We start from the raw sequence: 27581 nt of genomic DNA, 5'->3' as shown, positions 1-27581 counted from the left end.
AACAGGTGATGGGGTTCAGGTGTGTGGGGTGTGGGGTGAGTGGCGAGTCACAGGCTGTGCTGGTGAGGGTAGCGTGTTCAAGGAACGTGGCCTGGATTACTTCCTAGTCCCCAGCTCCTCTTCATGCACTCCTGAGGACTCCACACCTCTGCACCAGGCTCCAGCTTTTTGCTTCTCAGTTCCTCGATCTCTGCAACCAGGGCCATCCTATGTGGTGCAGAAGGCTCTCCCAGGTCAGTTGCACTCTTTAATCGCCATCTCAGTTGCCTTCCCATCCCTTCTCTAATTTTTCCGTGGAGCAGGTCTGAACTCGACCTACTCTATTCAGCCATCTTCACGGAAGTCCAGATCATGTTCTTTTAATCCATTCCTGTAGGTGTAGACTGGGTGGGTGGGACCTTTAGATGAGGTTATTTCAATTGAGCTGTGACCCACCTCGTTCAAGGACTCCTATGGAATCCTTTTTAAGAGGATAAAAAAGCTGAGAGAGGAAGCCACTAAAGCCGGAAGCTAAAAGCAACAAAACCCTGAAGAGAAGGATCAGCAGATGTCACCATATGCCTTGCCACGTGACAGATTGAGTGCCAGCTTTTCTTAAGAGAAGGTATGCGCCTGTTGATGCCTTAATTTGGACATTTTCATGGCCTTAGAATTGTAAACTTGTAAGTTAATACATCTCCATTGTAAAAATCAGCCCAGTTCTGGTATATTGCATTTTGGCAGCTTTACCAAACCAAAAACAGAGCCCCTCAGATATCTTGCAAGACTCCCACTATTTTTCAGATACAGTCCTCTGTCCTAACCAGATTTATGACTCCTCCACATTCTGCTCTCACCAAAACCTTCCCCTGCAGCCACTCACTTTTTTCTTCAGTTCACTTTGAACTTCTAGCCTCAGAGGCTTTGCTTACACCACCTCAAACCCCTCCTAAGATTTCCCTTCCTCCTCTTTTTTGTCCACCTCACTGGTTCTTGGGGCCCTCCTTACTTCCCCTTCTGTCACTGACTGGCCCCTTGGGTCCATTATACAACCTTCTCTCTGGAGTCATCACAGCACCTACAGTCTGTGGTACTTAGTAAGGCACTATCTTATTCTGTCCTGCTTCCTTTCTCAAGGGAGAAAACATCATCTTAGGAATCCTTAGCCCTTGCTGTATGACTAGGACTGGGAGGCTGCTCTGTAAATGTTTTGTTGATTGGTTTTATAGCAGGTGCATAATAAAAAATGTATACCATAAATTTACACCTGTTTTGGTTTGCTAATGCTGCCAGGGAGCAATATACCAGAAATGGATTGTCTTTTACAAAGGGGATTTATTAAGCTACAAATTTACAGTTCTAAGGCCATGAAAGTGTCCAAATTAAGGCATCAACAGGAGGATACTTACATTCAAGAAAGGCCAATCACATCCAGGGTTTCTCTGTCACATGGGAAGGTACATGGCAACCTCTGCTGTCCTTCTCTCCTGTCTTCTGATTTCAAACAGCTCTCTCAGCTCCTGTGGGTCTTTCTGGCTTCTGCCGGAGCACTTTCTTTCTGCATCTCTGGACATCTGTCTCTTGGATTAATCTCTCTGTTCTCTGTGTCAGCTCTGAGCTCTCTCTATGTTTTCTGCTTTTTATTCCCTTCATACAGTGCTCTGGTAAAAGGATTAAGATCCACCTTCAATAGATGGAGTCACAGCTCAATTGAAAATCAAAAGTTCCCACTCACAACTGGGTAGGCCACATTTCCATGGAAGCAACCTAATCAAAATGTCCCACCCAACAGTCGGTCTGCCCCCATAAGATTGGATTAGAAGAACATGGCTTTTCTGGGGTACATAAGAATTTTAAACCAGCACATCACTGTACAAAGAATTTTACATATTTTAACTCACCAGATGCTCACAATGGGTTGCCAGGGAAATTTTATTTCATTCCCAGTTTGCAGATGGAAAAACTGAAATTCAGAAGTTAGGCAATGCATTCAGGTCTCCTGACACCAAAGCGCATGCTTTGGTTAAATGTTTGTGCCTTGGAATCTGACCTCAGACTGGAACTTTGGGCCCTTATGTTGGCCCATGGAGCCTTAATTTACTCATCTATAGAATGGGGATAATAATAATAATAGTACCCACCTCCTGGAGCGGTTGTATCATATGGTGTCATGCATGCATCTGGCACATGGCTAACGCTGAATACATATGAGCTATACTGTTCTTATCATTTCTTTTGCTACAAGACAAACTTGTTGTTTGTGAAGTGCTTTTTGCACAGTCAATACTCACTCAGTAAATAATGATTCCTTTCTTTGTATATGTGGACTAAAGAATTATTTGTTATTTCTCCTAGATTATCTCCTGAGTAATTTTTACAACTACAAGCACACCATTTTAGTGCCCAGCAACATTAGTCTGCCCTCACCCCCCATGCAGCCCCTCACCACTGACCCAGCAGAGCCAGGCACTCAACAGGAGACAGGAGGCTAACTCCAGGCAGTAAAAGAAAGAAATTGGTGTTTGCTTCTAGCTGGGATTTGCTGGAAGTTGGACAAGTCCACTGGTTATTTAACACACCTATAAATCAGCTGGAGAAATCCCAGGCTGGCAACAATATGGAAGATCTGCAATGAGAAAGAGTCATGTGTGTGTGTGGGGGGGTGTTGAATAAGCTCCTGGGAGCATGGCAGAAGCACAAGGTCCACTGAGCTTTCCAAATGAGGTCACTCGCTCCTTTCTCCTGGGAATGAGTGACAGAGATACAGGCTTATGGGCCAATGGAGAGGAAGATTAGAGGGAATGTCCTTAGTAAATTCCCCAATGGGAAGCGGTTTTGCTTTGCTTTTCTCTCGCAGGGCAGTAGAGCAACCACTCACTGGGAAAACAAGTACTTGTGCCAGAGCCTCCGGTGGCTTCCAAGGCCGCGTTCTTTGAGCCGGGTACTTCAATCCTCCTGCTTGCCGTTCAGGAGTCATTTTGTATGTACTCTGGGGGTTTTGCGGGTGCCTTGATGGGGTCAGGTGACAGTGATTAACAGGTCCCAGTGCCAGGACACACCCACCTTGCTGGCTTACTCCTCTCCTCCCTGCCTTCTAGTTATTCTTAGCCTCAGATATTACTTTCCCTCTCAACCTAATGTATTAGGGCTATTTTGAGAAAATTGCTGGGCAAGGGAAGTCAAGGCCAAATAGAGAAGCCAGTAAGGGGTCAGGTGGCCACCTCCTACCTCCTACCACCTACACAGGGTCAAGCAACTCGGCCTGCCCAATCTGGTCTGCCCCTTGCCCTGGACTTTCCCTTCTTTTCTCTCTACCCTAACAGCCCTGCCCCTGCGCAGCTAGCCAGCCCTTTAGAGAGCAATCAGGTTAACTCATGGCCATGGGAATGCATGCACTGCTTGAGAAATAAAAATAGCATGCCTTTAACCTCACTGGAGGATTCTGAAGCCTCGTAGACCTGCCCAGCTAGAAGGGACAGCAGAGTCCACTGAGAACCAAGCCTCACAGTGTTGATCCTGCTCACAGCCCCTCCTCAAGGAAGCTGCCCCAATCCCTCCTGAGCAAAAGTGGGTCTCTATGTGTGGGCAGGCGTGATTTGTTCCATGTGGACTGTTGCCCTGGCTATTGCTGATTGAACAGAGAAGAGCCACTGTCCTAAGAGCAGAAGATTTATATGTTGGCTTAGCCCAATAAGTCGACCTTTGCCAGAGCTTTGTCCAGTAGGGGTGACCATGTCAAGTGGACCAATTCCATTTTCTTTTTCCGGTGTTTAAACCTGAGACAGAGAGACAGAGAGTGGTAACAGAGTGGAAAGACAAAGGAGGACAGAGAAGCTGACAGAGGAGCAGGACCAGGGAAATTCCACTGCTCAGTGGCCAAGGATGAGGCCTCTGTGACTCTCGGGTTCCCAAGCCGGGTGCCCAGCTGAGGCTCCTGAGATGTTTGTCTCTTGCATTTCCATGTGGGTTCTCACAGGGAGCCTCGGTGGGCCTCTCTTATTTAAGCCTAAATGATGTAACAAGGATTCATCTGGTCTGTTTTACAGGTGAGGAAGCTGCGGCCAGAAGAGCACAAGTCATTCCCTAGGTTACAGAACTGGCACGTGACCCAGTCCAGGCAGGAACCCAGATCGCCTTACCTCTAAAGAAGGCTCTCCAAGGGTAGGGTGGCAGGCACAGAGGGCAGAGGTGGCAGAACACAGTGGCAGGGGCAGAGAAGCTGGGAGGGAGAGGTAGTTTCAGTTAGAGTGAGGAGAGGGAGAGGAGATGATGAGTTCATGTGTCCAAACTTGCTATAATGCTGCCTAATAAAAAAAAGTTCTAAACAACAAGAATCAATTCCTAAATTGTTTTGGATCACTCCTCTCTTGACTGTCTCTTGACTCCTCTCTCTTCCTCAGGTGGTTTCTGGTGGTAGAGACTGCAGCTCTGCTGCTCTTAGGTGCTAGGGTGGCTTCACCAACCCTTCCGAGGTTGTGCTTATAGAGTAGATATTGCCCCCCAAATGCACATCCACTTGCCTGCCATGTATTCTAAAGACAGATCCAAGCCAGAGTTTGCTAATGTCTAAAACCCCATAAAGACCTTTTTGTCCATACACTCACATTTAATGGAAAGAAGAGCTTAGAGGGATGAGATGTTCTCTTTATGCCACAAGAAACACCAACAGAAAAGGTCTTATTTGAGGAGCCATGGGCCTAAGGGAGGAAACTTCGGGGCCAAACTTTCTCCTTGTTTTCCCTCCTTGCAGGCCCATCCATGGATGTAGTACGGATTGCAGTTGTTGGGGCAGGCGTGATTGGGCTCTCCACTGCTTTGTGCATTTCCAAATTGGTGCCACAATGCTCCATTACAGTGATCTCAGACAAGTTTACTCCTGATACCACGAGTGATGTGGCAGCTGGAATGCTTATTCCTCATGCTTATCCAGGTGAGAGGGGGATGTCAGTTCCTGTTGGTAGAATGGAGTATTAGTGGAGTCCTGTTGACAAAGACAACTGGATGTGTCAGTAAGTGTAAGGAACAGTTTTAAGACCTTAATGGGATATCTGTCAGGAAAGGCTCAATTATGCTGCAGGACAAAAACAACCTCCAAATTGCAGCAACTTAAAAAACAAAGGTTTATTTCTTGCTCACACTATCTGTTGACTGAGTGTAGGCAAAAGTTATGCTCACCACTCAGGAACCAAAGCCCATGGAGCAACCGCCATCTTAAATGTCATCAGTACCTAAGCCTGTCTCAAAAAGGGAGCTCAAGAAAGGCAGCTCTGTCTCCCAGCTGCACTTAAACATGACCATCACTTGATTATGGTCGCTTAGCAAGAGCTAGGCACAGGCCCTGCTCCTAAGAATGTGCAATTCTGTAAGGGTCCCAGAAGGTAGAGAACCAGAACTACTGGCCACCATAATTGACAACTCTCCACTCACACCAGTAATGACCATCACAGCAGAAATTATTTTTTCAATCAGAATTTTCTTTTTCTTTTTCTTTCTTTCTTTTTTTTTTTTTTTTTTACATGGGCAGGCACCAGGAAACAAACCCAGGTCTCTGGTATGGCAGGCAAGAACTCTGCCTGCTGAGCCACCGTGACCCACCCAAGAAATTATTTTTTTTTAAATTTTTTTATTAATCAAAAAAAAGAAAAGAAATTAACACAACATTTAGAAATCGTTCCATTCTACACATGCACTCAGTAATTCTTAGTATCATCACATAGATGTATGATCATCATTTCTTAGTACATTTGCATCGATTTAGGAAAAGAACTAGCAAAACAGCAGAAAAAGATATAGAATGTTAATATAGAGAAGAGAATTAAAATAATAATACTAATAAAATATATATATATATAAAAGGAAAAAAAAACAAAAACAAAAGATACAAACAAACAAACAAAAAACTATATTTCAGGTGCAGCTTCATTCAGTGTTCCAACATAGTTACATTACACTTAGGTATTATTGTGCTGTCCATTTTTGAGTTTTTGTATCTAGTCCTGTTGCACAGTCTGTATCCCTTCAGCTCCAATTACCCATTATCTTACCCTGTTTCTAACTCCTGCTGGTCTCTGTTACCAATGATATATTCCAAGCTGATTCTCGAATGTCGGTTCACATCAGTGGGACCATACAGTATTTGTCCTTTAGTTTTTGGCTAGACTCACTCAGCATAATGTTCTCTAGGTCCATCCATGTTATTACATGCTTCATAAGTTTAGTCTGTCTTAAAGCTGCATAATATTCCATCGTAGGTATATGCCACAGTTTGTTTAGCCACTCGTCTGTTGATGGACATTTTGGCTGTTTCCATCTCTTTGCAATTGTAGATAATGCTGCTATAAACACTGGTGTGCAAATGTCTGTCTGTGTCTTTGCCCTTAAGTCCTTTGAGTAGATACCTAGCAGTGGTATTGCTGGGTCGTAATCCATTCTGCCAGTCTATGTCTTTTGATTGGGAAATTCAGTCCATTAACTTTTAGTGTTATTACTGTTTGGATAATATTTTCCTCTACCATTTTGGTTTTTGTATTATATATATCATATCTGATTTTCCTTCTTTCTACACTCTTCTCCATATCTCTCTCTTCTGTCTTTTTGTATCTGACTCTAGTGCTCCCTTTAGTATTTCTTACAGAGCTGGTCTCTTGGTCACAAATTCTCTCAGTGACTTTTTGTCTATAAATGTTTTAATTTCTCCTTCATTTTTGAAGGACAATTTTGCTGGATATAGAAGTCTTGGTTGGCAATTATTCTCTTTTAGTAATTTAAATATATCATCCCACTGTCTTCTAGCTTCCATGGTTTCTGCTGAGAAATCTACACATAGTCTTATTGGGTTTCCCTTGTATGTGACGGATTGTTTTTCTCTTGCTGCTTTCAAGATCCTCTCTTTCTCTTTGACCTCTGACATTCTAACTAGTAAGTGTCTTGGAGAACGCCTATTTGGGTCTCATCTCTTTGGGGTGCGCTGCACTTCTTGGATCTGCAAATTTAGGTCTTTCATAAGAGTTGGGAAATTTTCAGTGATAATTTCTTCCATTAGTTTTTCTCCTCCTTTTCCCTTCTCTTCTCCTTCTGGGACACCCACAACACGTATATTTGTGCGCTTCATATTGTCATTCAGTTCCCTGATCCCCTGCTCAAGTTTTTCCATTCTTTTCCCTATAGTTTCTGTTTCTTTTTGGAATTCAGATGTTCCATCCTCCAGTTCACTAATTGTAGCTTCTGTCTCTTTAGATCTACTATTGTAGGTATCCATTGTTTTTTTCCATTTTTTCTTCTTTGTCCTTCACTCCCATAAGTTCTGTGATTTGTTTTTTCAGATTTTCTATTTCTTCTTTTTGTTCAGCCCATGTCTTCTTCATGTCCTCCCTCAATTTATTGATTTGGATTTTGAAGAGTTTTTCCATTTCTGTTCGTGTATTCAGCATTAGTTGTCTCAGCTCCTGTATCTCATTTGAACTATTGGTTTGTTCCTTTGGGCCATATCTTCAATTTTCCGAGCGTCATCCATTATTTTCTGCTGGTGTCTGGGCATTTGATCAGATTTCCCTGGGTGTGGGACCCGGCTGGTTGAAAGGGTTTTCTGTGAAATCTCTGGGCTCTGTTTTTCTTTTCCTGCCCAGTAGGTGGCACTCGTGGCGCTCGTCTGTCTGCGGGGCCCACCAATAAAAGATGCTGTGGCTCCTTTAACTTGCCAATCCGAATCTCGCAGTCGGCCCGGGAAACCGCGCATGGAGTGGGGGTCGCCGGCCGCTGCGGCTTGGGGGAGTGCCGGTCCAAATTGCCCAGCTGGCCTGAGATGCCCAGCGTGGCGGGAGGGCCCCGCTATCCAACATTCCCAGTCAGACCGGGGAGCCACGTGTGTGGAGGGGACCCCAGTCGCCAGCCGCCCCGGCCGGGAAAACGCGCGCCCCTCGGGTATCTCACCGCAGCGGATTCTCCCTGCCTGTTCAGCCGTTCCAGAATGGGGTACGCTGTCTTTTTGGTCTCTGTCGTGGCTCCGGGAGCTGTTTCGTATTGTTTCTGTTTCTTTAGTTGCTGTTCTGGAGGAGGAACTAAGACCCGCACGTCTTACTAAGCCGCCATCTTCTCCGGAAGTTCGAAATTATTTTTAATGGAACTAAAATGATCCCAACTTCTAAGCCAGTATCAAAGCAATCAGTCAATGTGTATGTAGGCCTGAAGATGCACTGACTTTTAAACATGTCCAGGCATCTTTTCCATTCTGTATTCTTCACATGAAATGGGAAGTTGAGGGAGATAGCACGAAATAGAAACCCCAAATCAATTTGTATCAACTGAAGTTTTTATTCACTGTGTCCATTTCCTCATTTCAACTCTTTTTTCCTTTTATAGTTTTTACTTTTTTCATCAAAGCTACACATGCCCATAATTTAGTCAGACTTTACAAGATTTATCACAAAAAAAAATAGGAATGTGGAATGTGAAACTTGCCCTGCCCTTTTAATCTGGAAACCCATGTTCTTCCATTCAAGAAGCCTTACTTGTATTACAACAACAGTTGTTGACTTTTTCTCTTCTGATGCCTCTGCATTCTTTCTGGAATTGCAATTATGCTGGACCTCCTGGAAGTCACCAATTTTGAGTTTTCTCCCATCCTTTTCCTATCCCTTTCTCTTTTTATTTTCTTTCTGGGAGAGTTCCTCAATTTTATCGTTTATCTTAGTATTAAATTTTTATTTCTACTGTAACATTAATAGTTCAAAGCTCTTTTTCATTCTCTAAATTTTCCTTTGCTATAACATTCTATTTGTGTTTTGTGGTTGCAATATCTGTTCTTATCTTACTGAGGACACTTATAATCGTTATTAAATGGTTCTTTTCTCTGCAGTGTTTCTGTTGTCTCAAAGTTATGGTTTTCATTTGATGTCCTCATCTCTATCTTCCCTGTTGGGGGTTTTCCTTGGCTGTGTGGTATTCTTTACCTGTCTACTGATATTTAAGAGAAGGAACCTAAACAGTTGGTGTGAGTTCTTGAGTGCTTGCCAGGGCTTGTTGCTTCTGAGCATCACTGTTGATAGTGTGGCAGGACTATTTAGTTGGGAAACCTCCGATGTCATTATCTTTAAGTCTTTCTCTTGAACTGACAATGCTCCTCAGACAAGAGGCTAGGATCCGTGAAGGCTCAGGTGCTAGCTTCTTCAAGGTGAGTGGAGAAGAGGGCTGGGCATATACTTCCTTAGCCCTCTTCTATTTTTGCAGTATGGTATGCCTGCTTTCACTTGTGTTTGCTGTTTTCCTACTCCAGAGACACCCTGTTTCCCTAATAGGGAATAAACCCATCTTTTGCCAGGGTGGGAGGGAAGTTGCCTTGGCTTTGCAGATCCAGGAACTTGACTTTGTCAACACCCATGGAGCTGTGAGTGGTCAGAAGGTTGCCTGGTAGAGGGTCATCTTCAAAGAAGAAAGTTCACCTGGAGTCTATGCAAGTCTTTGGTGCCTGGGCCTCCTGGCCAGGAACTTTCTCTCTTGGGTGCTCCTAGATGAAATTTTGGTCTTCTCTTTAAGCTTCTTTCCTAGACTCTATTCAGACCAGCCTGGTGTAAATATCTTCTGTGCTCATAAATGTCAATACTATATGGGGACCATACCTGTTGTAGGGTTAAACATAGGGTTGTAGGAAGGGTTAAATGAGTTACTATACACAAAGCTTTTAGCATAGTATCTGGCACATAGTAAGCCCTATATCAGTGTTTGCTATTGTTATTACTGTCCCTCTGCTACAATTGTCCTTACTTTACCTGAACATGACTTAGGCCACCAGGTCTGCTCTAAACCCTGCTGAATTGGAATTGTCTGTTCTTTTAGAAAGACATCTGCAGGAAATGAATCGCAGCTGCCATTTTGGTTTTAAAGCCTTGGGGCAGCTACAGGAAGATGCGTTTCAATATAGCCCAGTACACTGACATAGATTGTTGGGATATAATCCACATGAGGTTGAAGTCAGTTCTCTCTGCAGCTTATTGTTTATTTCTTGGTTATATCTAAATCAGCAGCCCCAGTCTGCAGTTTTGGAATATGGTCTCAACTCCATACATGCACATGCTTAAAGAAGGTAGTATGGCTCCATTACTAAAGAAATATTTATCGTGCTTATAACAAGTGAATATTTTTTATAACACTGCTACTGAAATGCCATCATCAATGTGGGGACTTTGGGGAGCAGGATGTCTCCAGGGGCCTTTCCATCTCTGCTGTGGAGTCCAGGGATATCTCTCTAAGCAGTGCTGACCCAGCATCCTCTCTGTCTCAGTCACTCATCTCTTCCATGGATCATCGATAGCAGCCCCTTAGGATTACTGGTGGCTTGTGAGTCTCATGACTCTTCCACAGGGCTGAGAGTGCCCAAGACTTCACACACATTCGATTTGCCTGTGCTCTGGGCTATGCTTGCCCTGCATGCTCACCCAAGCTTTATCCCCACCCCTTGTTTCTTTCCTTACAGGCCTGGCACCCTTCCAGGTGTCCGTGTCCAAACTTTTGTATACTGGAAGGGATGTCTGGGGCATGGGAGCACCAGCCCACAGGCCCCCGAGGAGAGGCAGTTCCTGGTGTGGTCCCCACACTCCCCCTGCCGACCTCAGAAATGCTACTCTGAGCTGGTCCAAGATTGCATGGTGTGGAGGGGATGGGGAGGCAATGGAGGCAGTGGCTATCTGAGAAATATGGCCTTGGGAGCACCCTCCAAAGAGTTCATTCCCACAATTCAGGCTTCCTTTCCTTGTGTCAGAAGGAGGAACCTCTCCAGGCTTCCTAGTTGGCCAGAACCCAGGGACAGCCCCTTCCTACCCTCCATGTTTTCAGTCCCCAGGGAAGGGGTCCTGGGTCCTTTCTTCTATAGTCTTGACTGTGTGATCAGCTGTGAGATCATTTCTACTCAGTTGGCTATGGACCCTTTAAGGACCCCTGGAATAGACCTAGAGTCAAAGTCCTCCTTCCAGCTGCCTCACATGCCAGGTTTTGCTCCAATGATTGGCCACTTTCCCCCAGACTAATCATTATGTGAGCAGATGCTGACAGCATGTATCAACATTCTTAACTCTGGTCACTGGTGGACTGCACACTACAATGTGGGGCTTTGTCTAGATATTCTTCGTTGTCCCTTGTTTTTCTGCAGTTTTTCAGAAAGAGCTTATCTGAATCTGAATCATTATCATTATATTCCTTTCTGTTCCACTTTGCCTATATCTATGATTACAGATACATCCATTCAGAAGCAAAGGCAGTGGTTTAGAGAGACCTTTGAGCATCTGTTTGCAATTGCCAATTCTGCAGAAGCTGGGCATGCTGGTGTCCACCTGGTGTCTGGGTAAGAGAGGAAATCTGAATTGATTTTAGAACTCTAATTATCTTAACAGATACTAGAGTTCAACATAAAATATTTGAGTGTCATCTGTGAGCAAAGTGCTGAGCTAGATGTGGGAGGAATGAGGACATTTTAGGCTCTACTGCAAAGAACTTAAGACAAGCAATGGCATTAGACTTTTAAACAACAACCAACCATTATGGTTTCTTAGCACAAATACTATTGCTGAGTTTCTTCAGGGAATATACACGGATTTACAAATATGATTAAAAATGTAACAGATAAATGCTGAGCTTGATTATATGGGGAAGGTGTGACTGATGATATTGAGATCACACCAACAAACAGGTGTGATATTGGAATGGGTGCAGAGAGCTACGGTACAGAGACACCTTATTTAACACACTTGGAACATGAGATTGCCAAAGAATTGAATTTTTCTAGGTAACTAAAGTTACCTTCTAAAGCACCACTTGGGAAAAAAGTAGTCAGCACACTTCTGTTTGATTTTCAATATCTGATTTCAGAAGAGATACATAATCAAATGAAAGAGTTTAAAATTAAATACTATTTAACATTTCTAACAGAAGCTTTAACAACTAAAATATGACTTTTATAGCTTCTTCAACAGAGATGACTAAACATGCTTTCATTTGGATATCTCTAAGTCATTGAATGAGCCTCGGTGAGCATCCAGTGATGCCCCACAGTCTTCTGAAGAGCGGTGGGGGGGGGGGGGGGGTTGCTTTTGCTAAGTTCTCAAAACCACTGCATTTTTCATACTACCAGGTCTGTTTAAGAGAATAATTGTCTTGGTTCCTATTTTGAGGTCAGGTGGCCTGCAGATATTTCTGCTAGTGTCCACATCTACACCAGGCAGATTTCTAGCCCTTGCACTTCTTGCTCTTCCTCTCATCACAGAAATCAAGATGATGTTGACATCTCTGCTTTTCCTTAAGTTCCTACCCAGAGTAGCAGCTTTTGCTTCTTTACCTTCTGAAGCTGGATTGACACTGGTCTCTAACCATCCCCAAAGCCAGTAGATCAGCCACACAGAAAAGCTGTGTTCATTAATTTATGGTCACACATTGTTTTTTCCCAAACCAACATGACTCAGTCTTAAGTCACAAACTTTGGCTTTAAGTAATTTTTTGAAACAGCTGTGTCCAAAATTCAGTGTACCTTCAAGAGTAAGAATTTACTACCACTGAGGATATTTTTTTTTTAAATGTGCTTCGAGCTATTCTAAAAGAGAGCCATTTATTTGCCTCTGATGAATAATTTTTATTTCACTTGCTTCCAAAAAGATTTTGAATCAGTCAAGCAAGGACAAAGACACAGATGTCCTGTGCACCTCTGGAATGATGCATAGCCTTATTTTTCTATTCATTCATTCATTAAAAATGATGTATTTAACTTTCACCAGCAGCAGGTACTATACTAAGTACTAGGGATATGGCAGTGAGTTATTTAGTGATTGTTGGTACATAGTAGATGGTTAATAAATAGGTATTAAGTTCATTTTGAAAAAGATGGTGGTGATCCTGCCCTCATATAGTTTGATTGATTTAGGGAATACCCTAAATTTGAGTTACAAATGGGACCTGAGTTAACAAAAAGAAGAGTACAGGGTACAATGGAGGCATAAATTCGGATAAATCACTTGTTCTGGGAAGTTACGAAAAGCTACAGAGGAAATAAAATGTTTCAGCTGAGACCCCCAGAATGGCTATAAGTTAGAAAGGTAAGTTGTAGAAGTGAATGGGGAGCAAGGGGCAAGGATAGTGTGGGGGACCGAGGAGATGGCAATCCATAGAAGGAACAGAATATGTCTAGAGGTGGAGTCTAGGGCGACTTTGTGTATTGGAGGGACTGAAAAGTGTCCAAGTTATGGAAAACTGTTAAAACATTTCACATGTAGTAACCTATCGTATTTGCATTTCAAAAATATTCTCACTGTGGTGTGGAAATAGATCTGCAGGAAAAAAGATGATGTTGGGCTATACTAAGTGTTGATAGGGAGGATGGAGAGTGGATGGATTTGAGAAATACTTAAGAGGAGATTTGATGGGACTTGATAGCTGATCAAATGTGGGGGCCAGGAAGGAGAAAGAGTCAAGGCTGATCTCAGATTTCTGGCGCTAGCACCTGGGTGAATGGGCCCCATTTCCTGAGGTGGGTAAGACTGGGGAAAGGGGAGGGAATAAATGTATGAGGCGTCTAAGTAGATGTATCCAGTGGGGTGTGGATCCAATTGGGAAACGTAGGTCTGGGTGTGATTTGGGGGGCTCAGGAGAGAACAGGGCTGGAGAGGCAGCCCTCTGAGTGTTTGGCCTCCTCAATGGTGAGGTAGATATGGAACAGGAGGGCAGTCTAATCCAGGGAGAGGGTGCAGCAAGAATTGGGAAGATGGCCCTGAAAACCACAGCTGAACCTTTCATGGAAGCTGGCTCACACTCACATTTGAACAAATTATTTAAAGCCACAAATTTTGGTATGTTAATTATCACATCTCTGGCAACCATATACAGCACTCAGATCATTTTCTTTGCTATTTTAGAGCAACCATGACTTACCACATTTATTCCTGTTGATGAGAATAACTCAGTACTTATAACTCCAAACATATCCCTAGAAGCTCTCGGTAGAGCTGTTGCCTGCTTTTTATTAACAGCCAGTATCATCCCAGCCTCATCCGCTCTCACTCACCCTATTTAATGATAACAGATCTCCTCTTGACAAACCTTGGCTCTGCTCTAGCCCTAAAACTAAACTCAATGACTTAATGAAATCCAATGTGGCTCATAATTTGCAACCCCTGCCTCCTGCACACTTTCCATCACTCATTCCAATGTAGAGATTCTGTTCAGAATTGAGGCTTACCTTTAACATTTTGACCTTTTGCTTACAATTTATATAAAGCATTGAGCAAAATAGGAAAGAGCTTTTTCTCAAAAATATATAGTCAAAATAAATAAATAAATGCACAGTTATATAAGTAAAGAAGGAAAATCTGGGCAAAAGCTTTCGAGAAAAAGAGAATTCAAGTCAATCTTTAAAAAACATGCTACCTTAAAAAAGGTCTTATTCCCCAAGTCATGAACCTTTAGAATCTACCTACTGAATAATCTGAACCTGAGAGAATGGAAGTATATATATATATTTTTCTCTTTATGTTTATAGGAAGTGTATCTTTAAAATGCTTAGAGAATGTCACATGGACTTCACTAGCCATGTGTTATTTCACAAAAATTCAGGACATTTCTCTCCCTTATGTGTTTGAGTTGGCAGATATTTCGAAGCCTTCCTTCTGAGGAAGTACCATTCTGGGCTGATGTGGTTCTGGGATTTCGAAAGATGACCGAGGCTGAGCTGAAGAAATTCCCCCAGCATGTGTTTGGTCAGGCTTTTACGACCCTGAAATGTGAAGGCACTGCCTACCTCCCGTGGCTGGAGAAAAGGTCGGTTGAGCTGTTCTTTGCTGCTTCCTTTATATGTCATGGCCACGAGCAACTTCATAGCTGTTCATAACATATATGTTGAAATTCCCAGTGGCACTTCAGAGCTCTTTTGCATGTGTCTGTTCATTCACAAATGTCTAGGGCTTTGTAAAACAATCTGAAGACGGTCTTTGTGTCACAAGCAGCGGGCCACACCATGCTTCCTGTGTACACCTTGATGTAAAGTTTGTATTTCCCCCCATTCCAGCAGAATCCATTTATTGAAACAGTATCTTAGTTCCCTAATCCATAAAATGAGACATTTGAAGTTTATAACCACCCCATCTGTAAATTCATAGGGTACTTTTGTTCTGTGGATTAATTAATCTTATGCTTATTATAAATTCTTACAGGTCTAATTTTCTCATTAGTGGTGAAGAAAATAGTTTCATTATTTTCTTTTGTCCTAAATAAGAACTCTAAACTGAGGGCTTATCTCAGTGACATCATTGCTTCTTCACCAAGTTCAGCCCCACATATCTTGAACTTGAAGCTTGGTCTTCAGAATTTCCTGTTTCCAATTGGCAAATGTGGCAAGAGTATCTCTTTTTGAGGCATAACAATAAATCTCTAGTTTAGTCTGGAAATGGCAGAGGTGTTGCGGATTGCATGTTTGGTAGATGAACAGGAAAAATGTAAACTATTGGAGCAATGTTAGAAAAGTGACTTCAGGTACAGAAAAGTGACTTCAGGTAGGCAGTAGCAAGGGGGACATGGGCCCCAAATTTAAATGTAGGATAAAGAACAATTTATTCATATAATTCGTTAATTCCACAAAACTCTATTACTCATCAACTGTGTATCTGGCACCATGTTTAGAAGCAGGTCTAAAAAATGGCTAACATATGCTCACTCGTCCTAAGGAATTCATAGTCTATTGGGGACAATTACATATATGTGTATGTGTGCACGTATGAAGATCTATATTATATATATATATATTAAAGAACAAATACTGTGACATATGGTGAGGGGAAAGTACAGATGTATACAGGGTGAAGTAGAAGTAGAGAGGGAACCTGAGTCAGATGAGTGCAGCTAGGAACATTTTGCTACGCTTTTTTTTTTTTTGTATGCTATAGGGCAGGGTCACATTTCATTCTTTTTCCATGTGAGTATCCTGTTATTGCAGCATCATTTGTTGAATTTTTGTTTGGTTGGTTTTTTTGTTTGTTTGTTTGTTTGCTTATTTGTTTGTTTTTTGGGGAAGTGCATGGGCCAGGAATCGAACCCAGGTCTCCCACATGGCAGGCAAGAATTCTACCACTGAACTACCCTGACACCCCCTTGCTATGCTTTTGTAAGGCTCTGCTCACTCTGATCTCTTAGCAATTTATATGGGGCATTTTACATTTCTAAGTTCCAGTTCCTCCTCCAGCAAGGAGGGGAAGTTGTAGAAATAGTTTCTTCTGATCTTATACTAAAGCACTGGATATGAAGTCTAGAACGAGATTTAGATATACTGTTCTGTTCTCTGGGAGAAAGCCCTAACTATTTTCATTTTGCTTTAAGGGACAGGTACTTGATAAGGGCTTCAGGAGATGGGGGCAGTTCTGATGGGGCAAGGAGGAGACCCAAAGACCAGGATGCCTGAAGAACGCCCTTTTGCAAGGCAGGTCTAGTGGTGATGAAGTCCTTCAGCTTTTATTTCTCTCAGTATGTCTTAATCTCTCTCTCTCATTTTTGAGAATCTCACCAGATAAAAACTCTTGGCTGGCAGTTGTTTTCCTTCTGCACTTCAAGTATTTCAAGCCACTGCCTTCTTGCCTCCATGGTTTCTGATGAGAAATTGGCACTCGATCTAATAGGGGCTCCCTTATATGTAACATGCTGCCTTTCTCTTGCAGCTTTTAGAACTCTCTCACTGTCCTTTCCATTTAAGAGGGTAATCAATATGTGACAGGGTATATTTTTCTTCATGTTTTTCCTGTTTGTTATTCTCTGAGCTTCTTGGATGTGCATATTCAGGATGTCTTTTGCTGAGTTTGGGAAGTTTGCTGTCATTTATTTGACTATTCCTGCTGCCCCTTTCTCTTTTTCTTTTCTTCTGGGACTCTCATAATGCATATATTGGTGAGCTTGATGGTGTCTCACAGCTATCTTAGGTTTCTTTTACTTTCAATATTTCTTTTTCCTTTCTGCTCCGCAGCCTGGCTCATTTCAAGTGCCTTGTATTCGAGTTTACTGATTCTTTCTTTTGCCAGCTCCATTCTGCTCCTGGAACCTTCTCGGGCATTTTTCATTTCCGTTATTGTGGTCTTCAGCTCCAGTAGTCCTGTCTGGTTCCTTTTAAAAATCTCAATCACTTTCCTTAGGCTCTCACATTGTTCATTCATTGTTTTCCTGATATCCTGTAGTTCCTTCATCTTCTTAATCATTTTAAAGATCACTTTTTAAAAGGATTTGTTCAGTATGCCCACGTTCTCATCTTCTTGGATGTTGTTTTCTGTTTTTTTATCTACTCCCTTTGGATGGGCCACTGTTCTAGTTTGCTAGCTGCCGGAATGCAACACACCAGAGACGGATTGGCTTTTAATAAATGGGGATTTATTTTGTTTGTTCTTCAGAGGAAAGGCAGCTAACTTTCCACTGAGGTTCTTTCTTACGTGGAAGGCACAGGATGGTCTCTGCTGGTCTTCTCTCCAGGCCCCTGGGTTCCAACAACTTTCCCCAGGGTGATTTCTTTCTCCATCTCCAAAGGCCTGGGCTGAGCTGCAAGTGCTGAGATGAGGAATGCCAAGCTGCTAGGCTGTGCTACCTTGCGTTCTCTCATTTAAGCACCAGCCAATTAAGTCAAACGTCACTCATTACAGCAGACACACCTCCTAGCCGACTGCAGATGTAATTAGCAACAGATGAGATTCACCTACCATTGGCTCATGTCCACAGCAACAGAACTAGGTGCCTTCACCTGGCCAAGTTGACAACTAATCTAACTACCACAGCCACCATGTCCTGTTTGTTTATCTTGTACTCTTATTGCATTCTGTACATTTTAATACTTTAAAATGTTAACAGACATCCCTGGGATGTCTGTTTCCTGGCTTTGTAGCTATCTGATAAGACAAAGATCTTCTCCAACTTCAGCTCTCATATCAGGAAGGTCTGCCGAAGGCGAATGCACCGTGCAGGGCTTTCTCTGGCTTACTGGGCCTCTTCCTTGTCCTGGGCTTTTGCTTTGGACAAAAACCTTGTCCAGAAAAATTTGGAGTTCCCTTTAGAGGAATTTGGTTGCCCCTTCTGATCCCAGGAGACAAACCTTCCTCTCCTGGGTATCCAAAGCTAGCAGGCAATAGTCCCAGACCGTCCACCTCTATAGTTTTTTACACTCCTTTCGTTGTCTTATGTTGTTTTTGCCTGGAGAGCAAATTCTGAGAGGAGGGTCAATTCAGGAAGGACTTTCCCAATTCAGTCTTTCCTAGATAAAGCAGAGCCAAGTTCCCATAAAGGGGGTGCAGGCCAGTTCCAAAGTGCCCTGTGGAGTAGGTCAGGAAGGGCTCCAAAATCTTCTCTGACAGTTCCCCAGTGTTGAGCTTGCCTGGCCTGCCCAGCAAAGGTAGCTCTTTGGTTAACTTCCCCCTGCAGCCCTGAGGAAGTGCTGTGTCTTTAAATCTCCACCACCTCTGCTCCTGTCCAGGGAGAGTTGAAACAATAGCTATCCTCAGAACTGGGGCCCAGTGGTCTAAATTTGCTAACCAAAAGCCACGATTGGCAATTGGCTGTGTTCACCCCTGTTCTTGGGGAAAAGGATTTTTATGCCCCTTGCTGTTATCAGCAGTTCTGTGAGAATAGAGGATGGGCACCCTTAGCTACCATGTGGAGAGGGAAGTTAGCAGTTCTTTACTCTAATTTGTCCGTCTCTTCCTCCCACTCTCCCCTGGATGCTGTGCAGTGTTCTTCTGGCCTCTGGAGTTTCAAAATAGTTGTTTCAGACAGGTCCTACCTGTTTAATAGTTGTTTGGGTGGAAGGACTGAGTCCTGGACTTCCCTACTCTGCCATCTTCCCTAGAAATCTCCTTTGTTCTGATGGTTGAAGAACATTCCACTGTAGGACATACCACATTCGTTTATCTCGTCATCTCTTGATGGACACTTGGGTTGCTTCCACCTTTTGACTACTGTGCATAATATTGCTGTGAACATTGGTGTACAAGTATCTGTTCAAACCCCCGTTTTCAATTCTTTTGGTTATATACCTAAAAGAGGAAGTGTCAAAGTCATATGGTAATTCTATGTTTTGCCCTCTAAGGAACCACCAAACTGTTTTTCACGGCCATTTTACATTCCCATGGACAGTGTATGAATATTCCTATTTCTCAGTATCCTCACCAACACTGGTTCTTTCCCTATTTTTAAACAGTAGCTAACCTAGTGGGAGTGAGGTGGTGTTCTCCCGCTCTTGCTGAGAGTAAATGATTTCGCTCTGGGATGATCCTCAACTATTTTCACATAGAAACAAATATTAACTGAATGACTTCTTCTCGGTTCTAAAGTATCACCTTCTAGAAAGCAGACATGTATTTTCATAATAACAATATTTTTAGGCCTAACCTTTAAGGGTGGGCCAAAGGCCTGGGGGGAAAAACCTCCTCTCAATAGGTGTAAGCCCGACCTGCTGTCGGCATTTTACTCTACTTCAAACAACCTGGGTAAGTGGTCCTTTGTGCCAGTGGGAGCTGCCTCCTGCTCTGGCCCCCAGCAGCACTCTGGGGAGTCCTCTTTCGGTCAGTTTGTTTGGTGCTCGGCATTATGACAGCAGGCTTGGGAATGAATGCCCTGGACAGAAGGTGCACACAGCGGGCCACAGGGAAGCCACAGAGAGGAGAGGCTCGTCCTGGCAGCTCCCCACCTGCCCCTCCAGAGCCCCTTCTCTGCTCCCCTCATGTTCTTCATACCTCACACTTCCTCTTTCCCTCCCGGACCCCGGTGGGCCTCCCCTTTGTGGGGATGAGCTGTCCCCTTTCTTCAGGGCCTGGCGTGGAGCCAGGCAGCCCACATGCTGGGGGAAACGGCAGGGGCTCCTCTAAGCCCACGACTCGCCTTTCAGGGCGAGGGTTTTGAGCTAGGTGGAAGGGGGCAAGAGGGGGGCCGCTGCCCACGCACCTCCACCCAGGGCCCACCCAGCAGGCCGCTGCACGATCCTTGCTTGTTCCTCACACCTGGGGTCCGTTTTGTCCCCTCCTACGCCTCTTCTACACAATGGGAGCTTTCAGCCTGCGGGGTTCTCACTCAGAAATGTGCGTTTCCCTCAGCAAGCTGCACGACAACGGCTTCAGCAGAACACCTACCCTTCAAAAATCATGTTAACTGATAGGAAAAAAAATTTTTTTTGCCACAAATTAGGTCTTTAGCAATTTCCAAATAACTGAAGGGATTGTCTTCCTAAAGAAAGAGAGAGAGAAAGACAAACAATTACCAGTAATAATCTAGAACTAAAAACCTTCAGAGATTAAGTCACTCATGCCAATGATATTTTATATCTTTAGCCAGTGGATTTGCCTTCTGCTGCTTTCCACTTGTCCCTTCCAGGAGATGAATCATAGAGACAGTAAGTCCTTCTTCCAGGTACCGCACCTAAATAAATCTTTCCAGAGGGACCAGGATGGTCTTATTTGGGGATGACACCCAGAAAGCTGGGTGCCCATTTCTGCCCAGACACAGGCACATGGACTTTAGTCCAAGAGGCCTCGTCCTGTTTTCCTGAGAAGACCCTCCACTGAGCTTCTTTCACTGAACTTTCCTCCCCACGCGTGTTTGAGAAGTCCCCCTGTTGCTCTCTCTGGGAGAGCCCTCTTCTCCCATCTTTTTTTCTGCTGCCATATCTTCTGTTCACCCTGACCTGGTGCCCAGCAGTGCCTACGGAAGGAGCCCCCGTGACTTGTGCGGCAGCTGTATGGAAGCTTGCACCCTGCCCCTGGAACACAACGGGCCATTTCTGCTTTAAAAGGTCCCACTTTCAAAGGTCCCTTCCTCTGCAGATGGGCTCAGCAGACACTGTGCCTGCCAGGGGTCCACCTTCCTTCCTGTGCCTCCTGCACCCCTCCACCAGCCCTCCAGCCCCTAACCGTGGAATAGGCAAAAGAAGACCCCAGGCACCTAGCTCCATGCAAGCGCCCCTTCCTGGCTGGGCAAGGTGGAAGCGGGAGGGCACCGGCCAGGCAGGTGGAGGAAAGATGGTGTTTGGGATTTTTTTCTGGATGACCCAAAAAGTTTGGTAGAAAGACAAGGAAGGTGTTTGGGGGAGGAGCAGCCTTAGGGTTTTCCATGGGAGCTTCAGTAGCTGCCTGGGTAGCTGTAGAATTGAACTTGTTTCACCCAATTGCCCCTGCCAGACCCACTAAGAGTGCCCGGCAGCCCCCCTGCCTGTAGAAACCGAGCTCTCATCCACATGTCTCTTTCCCGAGGGGAACAGAAGCTGCTCCACGCCTGCACAGGCCTAGAGGGATTAATACGAATTCACAGAGCAGACAAGGCAGGGAAGGCTCTGCTTGGGAAGTGTGAAATAGAATGCAGCTTATTTTATCGGAGTCCGCCAAGGAATGAGTGAGGAACGTGCCATTGGATAAGATAACGCCAGGTCCAACAAAGAATATATGTACTTAGTTGCTTTACAAACCTAAAAAGCATTTTAAAATTCTGCCTATTACAAGTATTTTTGGTACAGCTAGAGTGTGTCACCATGAAGAAACAGTGTTTTTTTTTCCCCATGAATCTGTATGCATAGGACTGTTTACTGAGATTTAAAATTAGTTTTCTTCTTTTTTTTTCTCATTTTCAGACAAAGACTAAAATAACTAATTTTCCACTCACTTCAGGCTTGAAGTAAGACATAGCTTTTTATTTCCTGCCCACATGACCATGTCTAATAAATTCTTAATCTGAAATATAACCCTAACTCCTGCCCTCCGGCTGCCCTCACCTAGCTCCCCATCTTCAGCAGCGTCTTTCCAGCTCTCTGCTGTTTCTTACCTCTCCTCTCCAAGCGATGCCCATGTAGTGACTCATTCCTCCTTCCAACCAACTTTAAAACAGAGAACTTTGGAGTAGCCAGCAGTTCTTCCTGGGTTGAGTAGAGCTGGGCTCCATGCAGAAGCGGGGAGAATCACCCCTTCCCAGCCCCCAGTCCAGGGGCCCCAAAGCAGCCCCCCCATTCCTGCCTAGAGTCTCACCCATTCTCTTCTGAGTCAGGAAGCTCCAGCCCAGTGTGAGAGGCCAGCTGGGAAAAGGACGCCAGGCCACGGCCTCTTTCCTCCACCCCGCTTGGTGGAGACAAAGATTTTCAAAAGCAGCCTGGTCTACAGACGAGCAGCAGGTCTTCCCACAGCCGGTCATTTCCACTCGCTCACCCCAAAGGAGCCGTGGATCCTCAGAAGGGAGTTTTCTCTGAATAAAGGAACAATCTGCCTCAAAGGAGTGCTGAAATTTCTACGTTTGGCAAGATGGGAACTGCCTAGATTTTTCAATGTTAAAATTTTTTGTCCCGCTTCTACTCAAGTTCCAAAACAATTGGGGTCCAAGTTGCAGCAAGTGATTCCCAGGTGCACAGGGGTCCCAGGGCAAGGCCTTGGCGCTGCTGGTTTAATCTGCCGCAGCTGCACTCTCCCTCCAGCTCTGACCTCCCCACTCCAGGGTCCGTGCCCCCTCTCCTGCAGCCCCCACCCCTACCACCCCCAGCACGGCTGCCACAGCAGCCCCATGCCTGCCTATTGCCCCTTTCCTCTGCCCCAGAGCTCGCCAGGACCCAGCCCTTCCCCTGTGTCCCTGCCCCGAGAGCATGGGGTGCGTCCTGCCCCCAGACTCCTCCTCTTTAGCTACGGGGCTGTGGCAAGAGTGGGAGGTCGGATGTAGGGATGGTCCCCAGTATCGAGAGGGTATGTGGGGACTCCCCTTTTCTCCTAAAAGGTGCAGCACGAGAATGAGTGTTTGTGTGTATGTATAAGGAAGTATTCAATTAACTAGTTCCATCCCCCATCCAATATTACAACACCTCTTTCCAACATGAGAAAGCTTAGAATGGGCATAGCCCAAATACCTCCAAAGATTTGGAGAAAGATCAAGGAAGAAGGGGAGTTATAACAGAGAAGATAGGATTTAACACAATTATGACTACTGAATCATTAAGTTGATCTTTCTTTTAGTCTCCAGTGTCTTGGAGCAGCTAGAAGGGAAAACCTAAAATTGTGGAACTGTAATCCATATCAAACTCTGAAATCTGTTCTATAACTAGTTGTTGCTGTGTGCTTTGAAATGTATTGCTTTTACGTATATGTTACTTTCTCACCAATTAAAAAAATAAAAATTAAAAAAAGAAGTGTTCAGTGGCGCCCCTATCCTTCTCAGGGTCACAGCAGCTCAGTTTTCCTCCATGCCAGAGCTCCCAGTGAGTTAAAGGAAGGACCCCTGAAGACAACCGTACCCACATTTATGTATCAGGCTGATGTCTTTCCACCAGAGCTGACCGTAGGGCTTGGTGAAATGGGTGTGCTAACCTTTTAGAGGGATGAGCTCAAATGCCAACACCTCTTCGGCCAATTGCCAAAGGACAGGGGGCTGTGGCCTATTCAGTAAGCACTAAATAGCCTTCTCTTGGGGAATTTATAGTGTATTGATGTCAATCCCTTACAGTTGATTTTATTTAGTAGATTTGTAGAACTGTCATGTTCATTATTTCCTTTGAACTTCACAACCATCCTTTGAGAGAGGCAAAGGAGGTGTCATCCCCATGACACAGATGAGGAAACTGAGGTTCAGAGAAGTGAAGTGAGTTGGCCAAGAGCTCAAGGTTCCTAGGAGGCAGAACTGGGACCTGAACCCAGCCTTTCTGCGTCTATACATCTCAGGCTTGCAACTTACTTCATTCTGCCAGGTATTTACACTCCCATCTCCCTGGCTCCTTGGTAAGTTCCTTGTGGATTTTTTTATGTCTCACCCAGCTTTGGTCCCTCTTAAAGTGTTACACACCCAGGCATTCAATCTGCATGTGCAGGACGCAATTGCTGAGAATCTCTGTTACAAAGTCTCCTCAATTCTACACATGACCCTTGATTAGGTAGAGGACTTAGATATTTCTTTTCTTTTCTTTAAGTTATTGATACAGTTGATCCCCCAAAATTAACAAACCAAAACTGTCCATTATTAGCCCATCAGCCACAAATATTTTGTGTGCTTGTTGTGCTCACATATCTCATGGTAGACATAAGGGGGAGGGGGATGGACAGCAGGTATGTGGCTCCTGCCCGAACCTTCTGGTTAGGGAAACCAGACTAATACGGAGAAACATGCAAGAGTTAACAAAACAAGTCCAAATATCCAAGGCAGTAAATTTAGGAGTTGAATGATGTAAACAAAATATGCTTGGACATTTGAAGTACTATATAACTTGGTATATGTTTAGCATCCAAAAGACATAGGAACTCCATAAAATATTTAAGAGAGACAAGGCCCATGATTTCCTTTATTTTGAATTTTCAAAATAGGTTCTTATTTAGATTTATCTTTAGCATCCCCAGTTTCCAAGGATGTTGATGAGCCAGTTGATGGCTGGAATTAGGCCTGCTTGGGCCCCTGGAAGCTCTCATGCTCTTGTCCATTGGACTATTGCCTCATATTTGTTTCCATGTTCCTGTCCTTTGCTTCCTGCAAGTGGTTGTGGTTGGGCAGGACACTTCTAAGGCTCGCCTCATGGTCTCTCTTTCTCCCCAGGATAAAAGAGAGTGGAGGCCTGCTTCTCAGCCGACGGATAGAAGACCTGTGGGAGCTGCATCCATCCTTCGACATCGTGGTCAACTGTTCAGGCCTTGGAAGTAGAAGGCTTATGGGAGACTTGAAGATTTTCCCTGTGAGGGGCCAAGTGCTCAAAGTTCAGGCTCCCTGGGTGAAGCATTTCATCCGAGACGAGGATGGGCTAACCTATGTTTACCCTGGTGCATCCGACGTAACCCTGGGTGGAACTAGGCAAAAAGGGGACTGGAATCTGTCCCCAGATCCAGAAAACAGCAGGGATATTCTTGCCCGATGTTGTGCACTCGAGCCCTCCCTCCAGGGAGCCTATGACATAAAGGAGAAGGTGGGCCTGAGGCCCTCCAGGCTAGACCTGCGGCTACAGAAAGAGCTTTTAGCCCAAGATGGCCGGAGGCTACATGTGGTCCATCACTATGGCCACGGGAGCGGGGGCTTCTCCGTGCACTGGGGCTCAGCTCGTGAGGCTGCCAGGCTGGTGAGCGAGTGGGCCCATGCCCTAAGGAACCCCACTCCCAAGGCAAAGCTGTAGGTGACATGAAATGACAGCAAATGGGTCCAGAAGCTATTGATGGAAGCACAACTTAAGCACTAGAACAGGTTCAAATTACTTCTCCATTGGAAAAAAGGAAGTTTAATTAGACCTGCAAAATTTGCAAAATTTTCTGCAACATTAGAAATGTTGCAACATGTACCATAGACTTAGGAAGTCTAGTATTAATGACAGGGCATAAAGCTCTATTTTAATTTTTAAAAAATGCTTGTTACAAAGTAAAATTTCTTTTCAATCTGGTGTCCAAAGATCTATGCTAATTTATATGTATTCTGGAAGCATCTTTTGGCTCACAAATCCACAGGAGAAGAGACTGTATAAAAAACACTTAAACCACTGTCAGTTGCTGAGCTGCTCATGATCCTCTTAGCTTACAATCAAATGAACACTATGATTTCTCTAAATAAAATCACATGGTGACTGTGCAACATAGGCTTATTTAATTTAATTGAAGACAAATCAGGTTACTGCTAGTACCAGAGATTACCTTTTCCTCCCCCAGGAGGTAATGATGGCAGAAGACAAGGATGAAGTTGGCTAAGGATGTGGCATCAACTCAATAGCTGTCTGGAATCAACCACAAATGATTGAGAGCTGGCTTATTACATGGTTTACTATGCCTAAGCACTTTGGAAAATTGAGTAGCACGTGTAGCCAAAGAGCTCATTTACTAATTTAGATGGAACAATTGCTCTAAATGAAATATAACCAAGGGGTACCCTGCAAGTTGTTAAAAAGTGTTCATGGGGGTGAGGGTGCATCACAATCAAATGAGTTGGAATTACTGAGTTACATTAATGCAACCTGGTTTCTTGGCTTAGTCCTAGTCTAAGCCTTTAATATGTTTATGTGTATTGTGAATCATCAGCGGGAGTTTTGGCTTGAGTAAATGGTAACGAAGGTCCTGTTCATAGAGAAGGAAGGCTTGAGGAGAAATATTTTGGGGGGAATCATTTTGTCTGAAGTAATAACAAGTTCTATTTTGGATATCCTGGGGTTGACGTGGGGATGGCACTAGAAATGTGGCAAAGAGAAAGTCCAGCACAGTTTATCGTACTGGTTTGTATGTTGAACTTTTGCATATAATTTTGTTTAAAGAGAGAATTCTGCTATTAAAAAAACAAAGGTAAAGAGAGAAGAAAGAAAGAGGAAGGGATTGAGAGAGTGGGAGAGAATGAGAAAAAGAGAGCAAAAGAGCAGTCAGTATATTAGATAAGGGGGCCCTTGCAGCAACTGATTCTCACGTTGAATCAAGTGTGAGTTCTTTTCTACAGTTTTCCACCAGGGGGCGGTGGTGTTCCAAAATCTGACAAATTGGTAAACTTGAAAATATAGAAATGACTAGAAATAAAAAGTGGATACCAGGTGTGTTGTGTGTGTATGTGTGTGTGTGTGTGTGTGTGTGTGTGTGTGTGTGTGTTATTGCTTTGGAGTCCACATGACCCAAATGCACATGCCCTGAATTCTGTTTAGAGTATTTGGGAAATGTACAGGCTTAGACAGACTGAAAACACACACACACCACATGCAATCCATGAGAGTAATGTACTCTGTTAATATGGCATTTTAAAGAGAAGAAATAATTTTTTTAACAGGTAAAGATAAAAACAAAAAATGCCACTCCGAATAGGTAGCATTTCCGTGGTTTCCCAGTGATATTTAGTGTATCTGTTTGTTCCTGATGCCCACGTTTAGATTTAGACCCTGCAGCATTTTCATTTCCTGTGGGTAAGCTTGTGCTCCCCAACCTCTGCGTATCTGCCATTCTAGTTTAGTAGTAGTTTCACTTTGAGTTTTATATTTCTAAACCCCGACACTCCATGACTGAAAGATTGGAGGCCCCTGGGGAAAGTGGTCACGGTAGCATGTCTCGATTTCATTTTTCACTAATTGCTAAATAGTTGCTCCCAATCTCTCAAAGGTTCATTCATTCTGATCAGTAGCACCAACCCAGGCTGCAAGTTAATTCATCTGGAATTTTGAAACAATACAGATGCCCAGCCCTGCCCTAGCCCCAGGGCTAGACTTTTTGGGGTGTGGGCCCTGAGCATCACTATTTGTTCAAAGCATCCCAGGTTCTGACCTCCGTGGCTGAGAACCACTGGGCACCATATCTCTCCTCACTCCTCTCCTCCACCACCACAATTACTGTGACCCCTCCCTTGCCTGGTAGTGCCGTGGAGCTGAGAAGACTGTCCTTAGGCACCTCTGGTCATGGGAGCCTATAGGACTTAGCTGACTCCCAAAGGGGCTGTCTGCAAATGCTGGGGAACCACCTTGCTGGCTGCAGGTGACAGTTGTCCCTCTTTGTCTGGAAGACTTCCCTAAGATATATATTGAGGTCTTTCTTGATAATCTGGGCCACCGCTGGAGAATGAGCCTTTTTTTTAAATTTTCTTTTTTCAGTTTCAGGCCATTTTAAAATTGTTTTTTGAACACGGAGAGCAACTGACTGACATCTTTCTTAAACCCCCACTTTCAA

The 27581-nt window shown here is 44.1% G+C and overlaps 1 protein-coding gene across 2 annotated transcripts; it reads left to right on the top strand.

The window, feature by feature from the left end:
* The first annotated feature begins 10 nt into the window (after positions 1 to 10).
* Positions 11 to 26458, top strand: DDO (D-aspartate oxidase). 2 transcript variants are annotated; one of them, XM_077162652.1, is made up of 6 exons: positions 11 to 233; positions 2837 to 2959; positions 4730 to 4909; positions 11203 to 11311; positions 14593 to 14769; positions 24511 to 26458. In XM_077162652.1, the coding sequence occupies exons 3-6, from the start codon at positions 4738 to 4740 to the stop codon at positions 25076 to 25078; spliced, it is 1026 nt and encodes a 341-aa protein (XP_077018767.1). In that variant the 5' UTR covers positions 11 to 233; positions 2837 to 2959; positions 4730 to 4737; the 3' UTR covers positions 25079 to 26458. The 2 variants fall into 2 exon arrangements, with proteins under 2 accessions (XP_077018767.1, XP_077018766.1); XM_077162651.1 differs by lacking the exons at positions 11 to 233; positions 2837 to 2959 and adding an exon at positions 4026 to 4140.
* Positions 26459 to 27581: the final 1123 nt, after the last annotated feature.

The sequence above is a fragment of the Tamandua tetradactyla genome, chromosome 5 (assembly GCF_023851605.1).
Source record: "Tamandua tetradactyla isolate mTamTet1 chromosome 5, mTamTet1.pri, whole genome shotgun sequence".
In the NCBI taxonomy this organism is placed as follows: Eukaryota; Metazoa; Chordata; class Mammalia; order Pilosa; family Myrmecophagidae; genus Tamandua; species Tamandua tetradactyla.
Note: the sequence above shows the minus strand (reverse complement) of the source record. Positions and strands in the feature narration are given on the sequence as shown.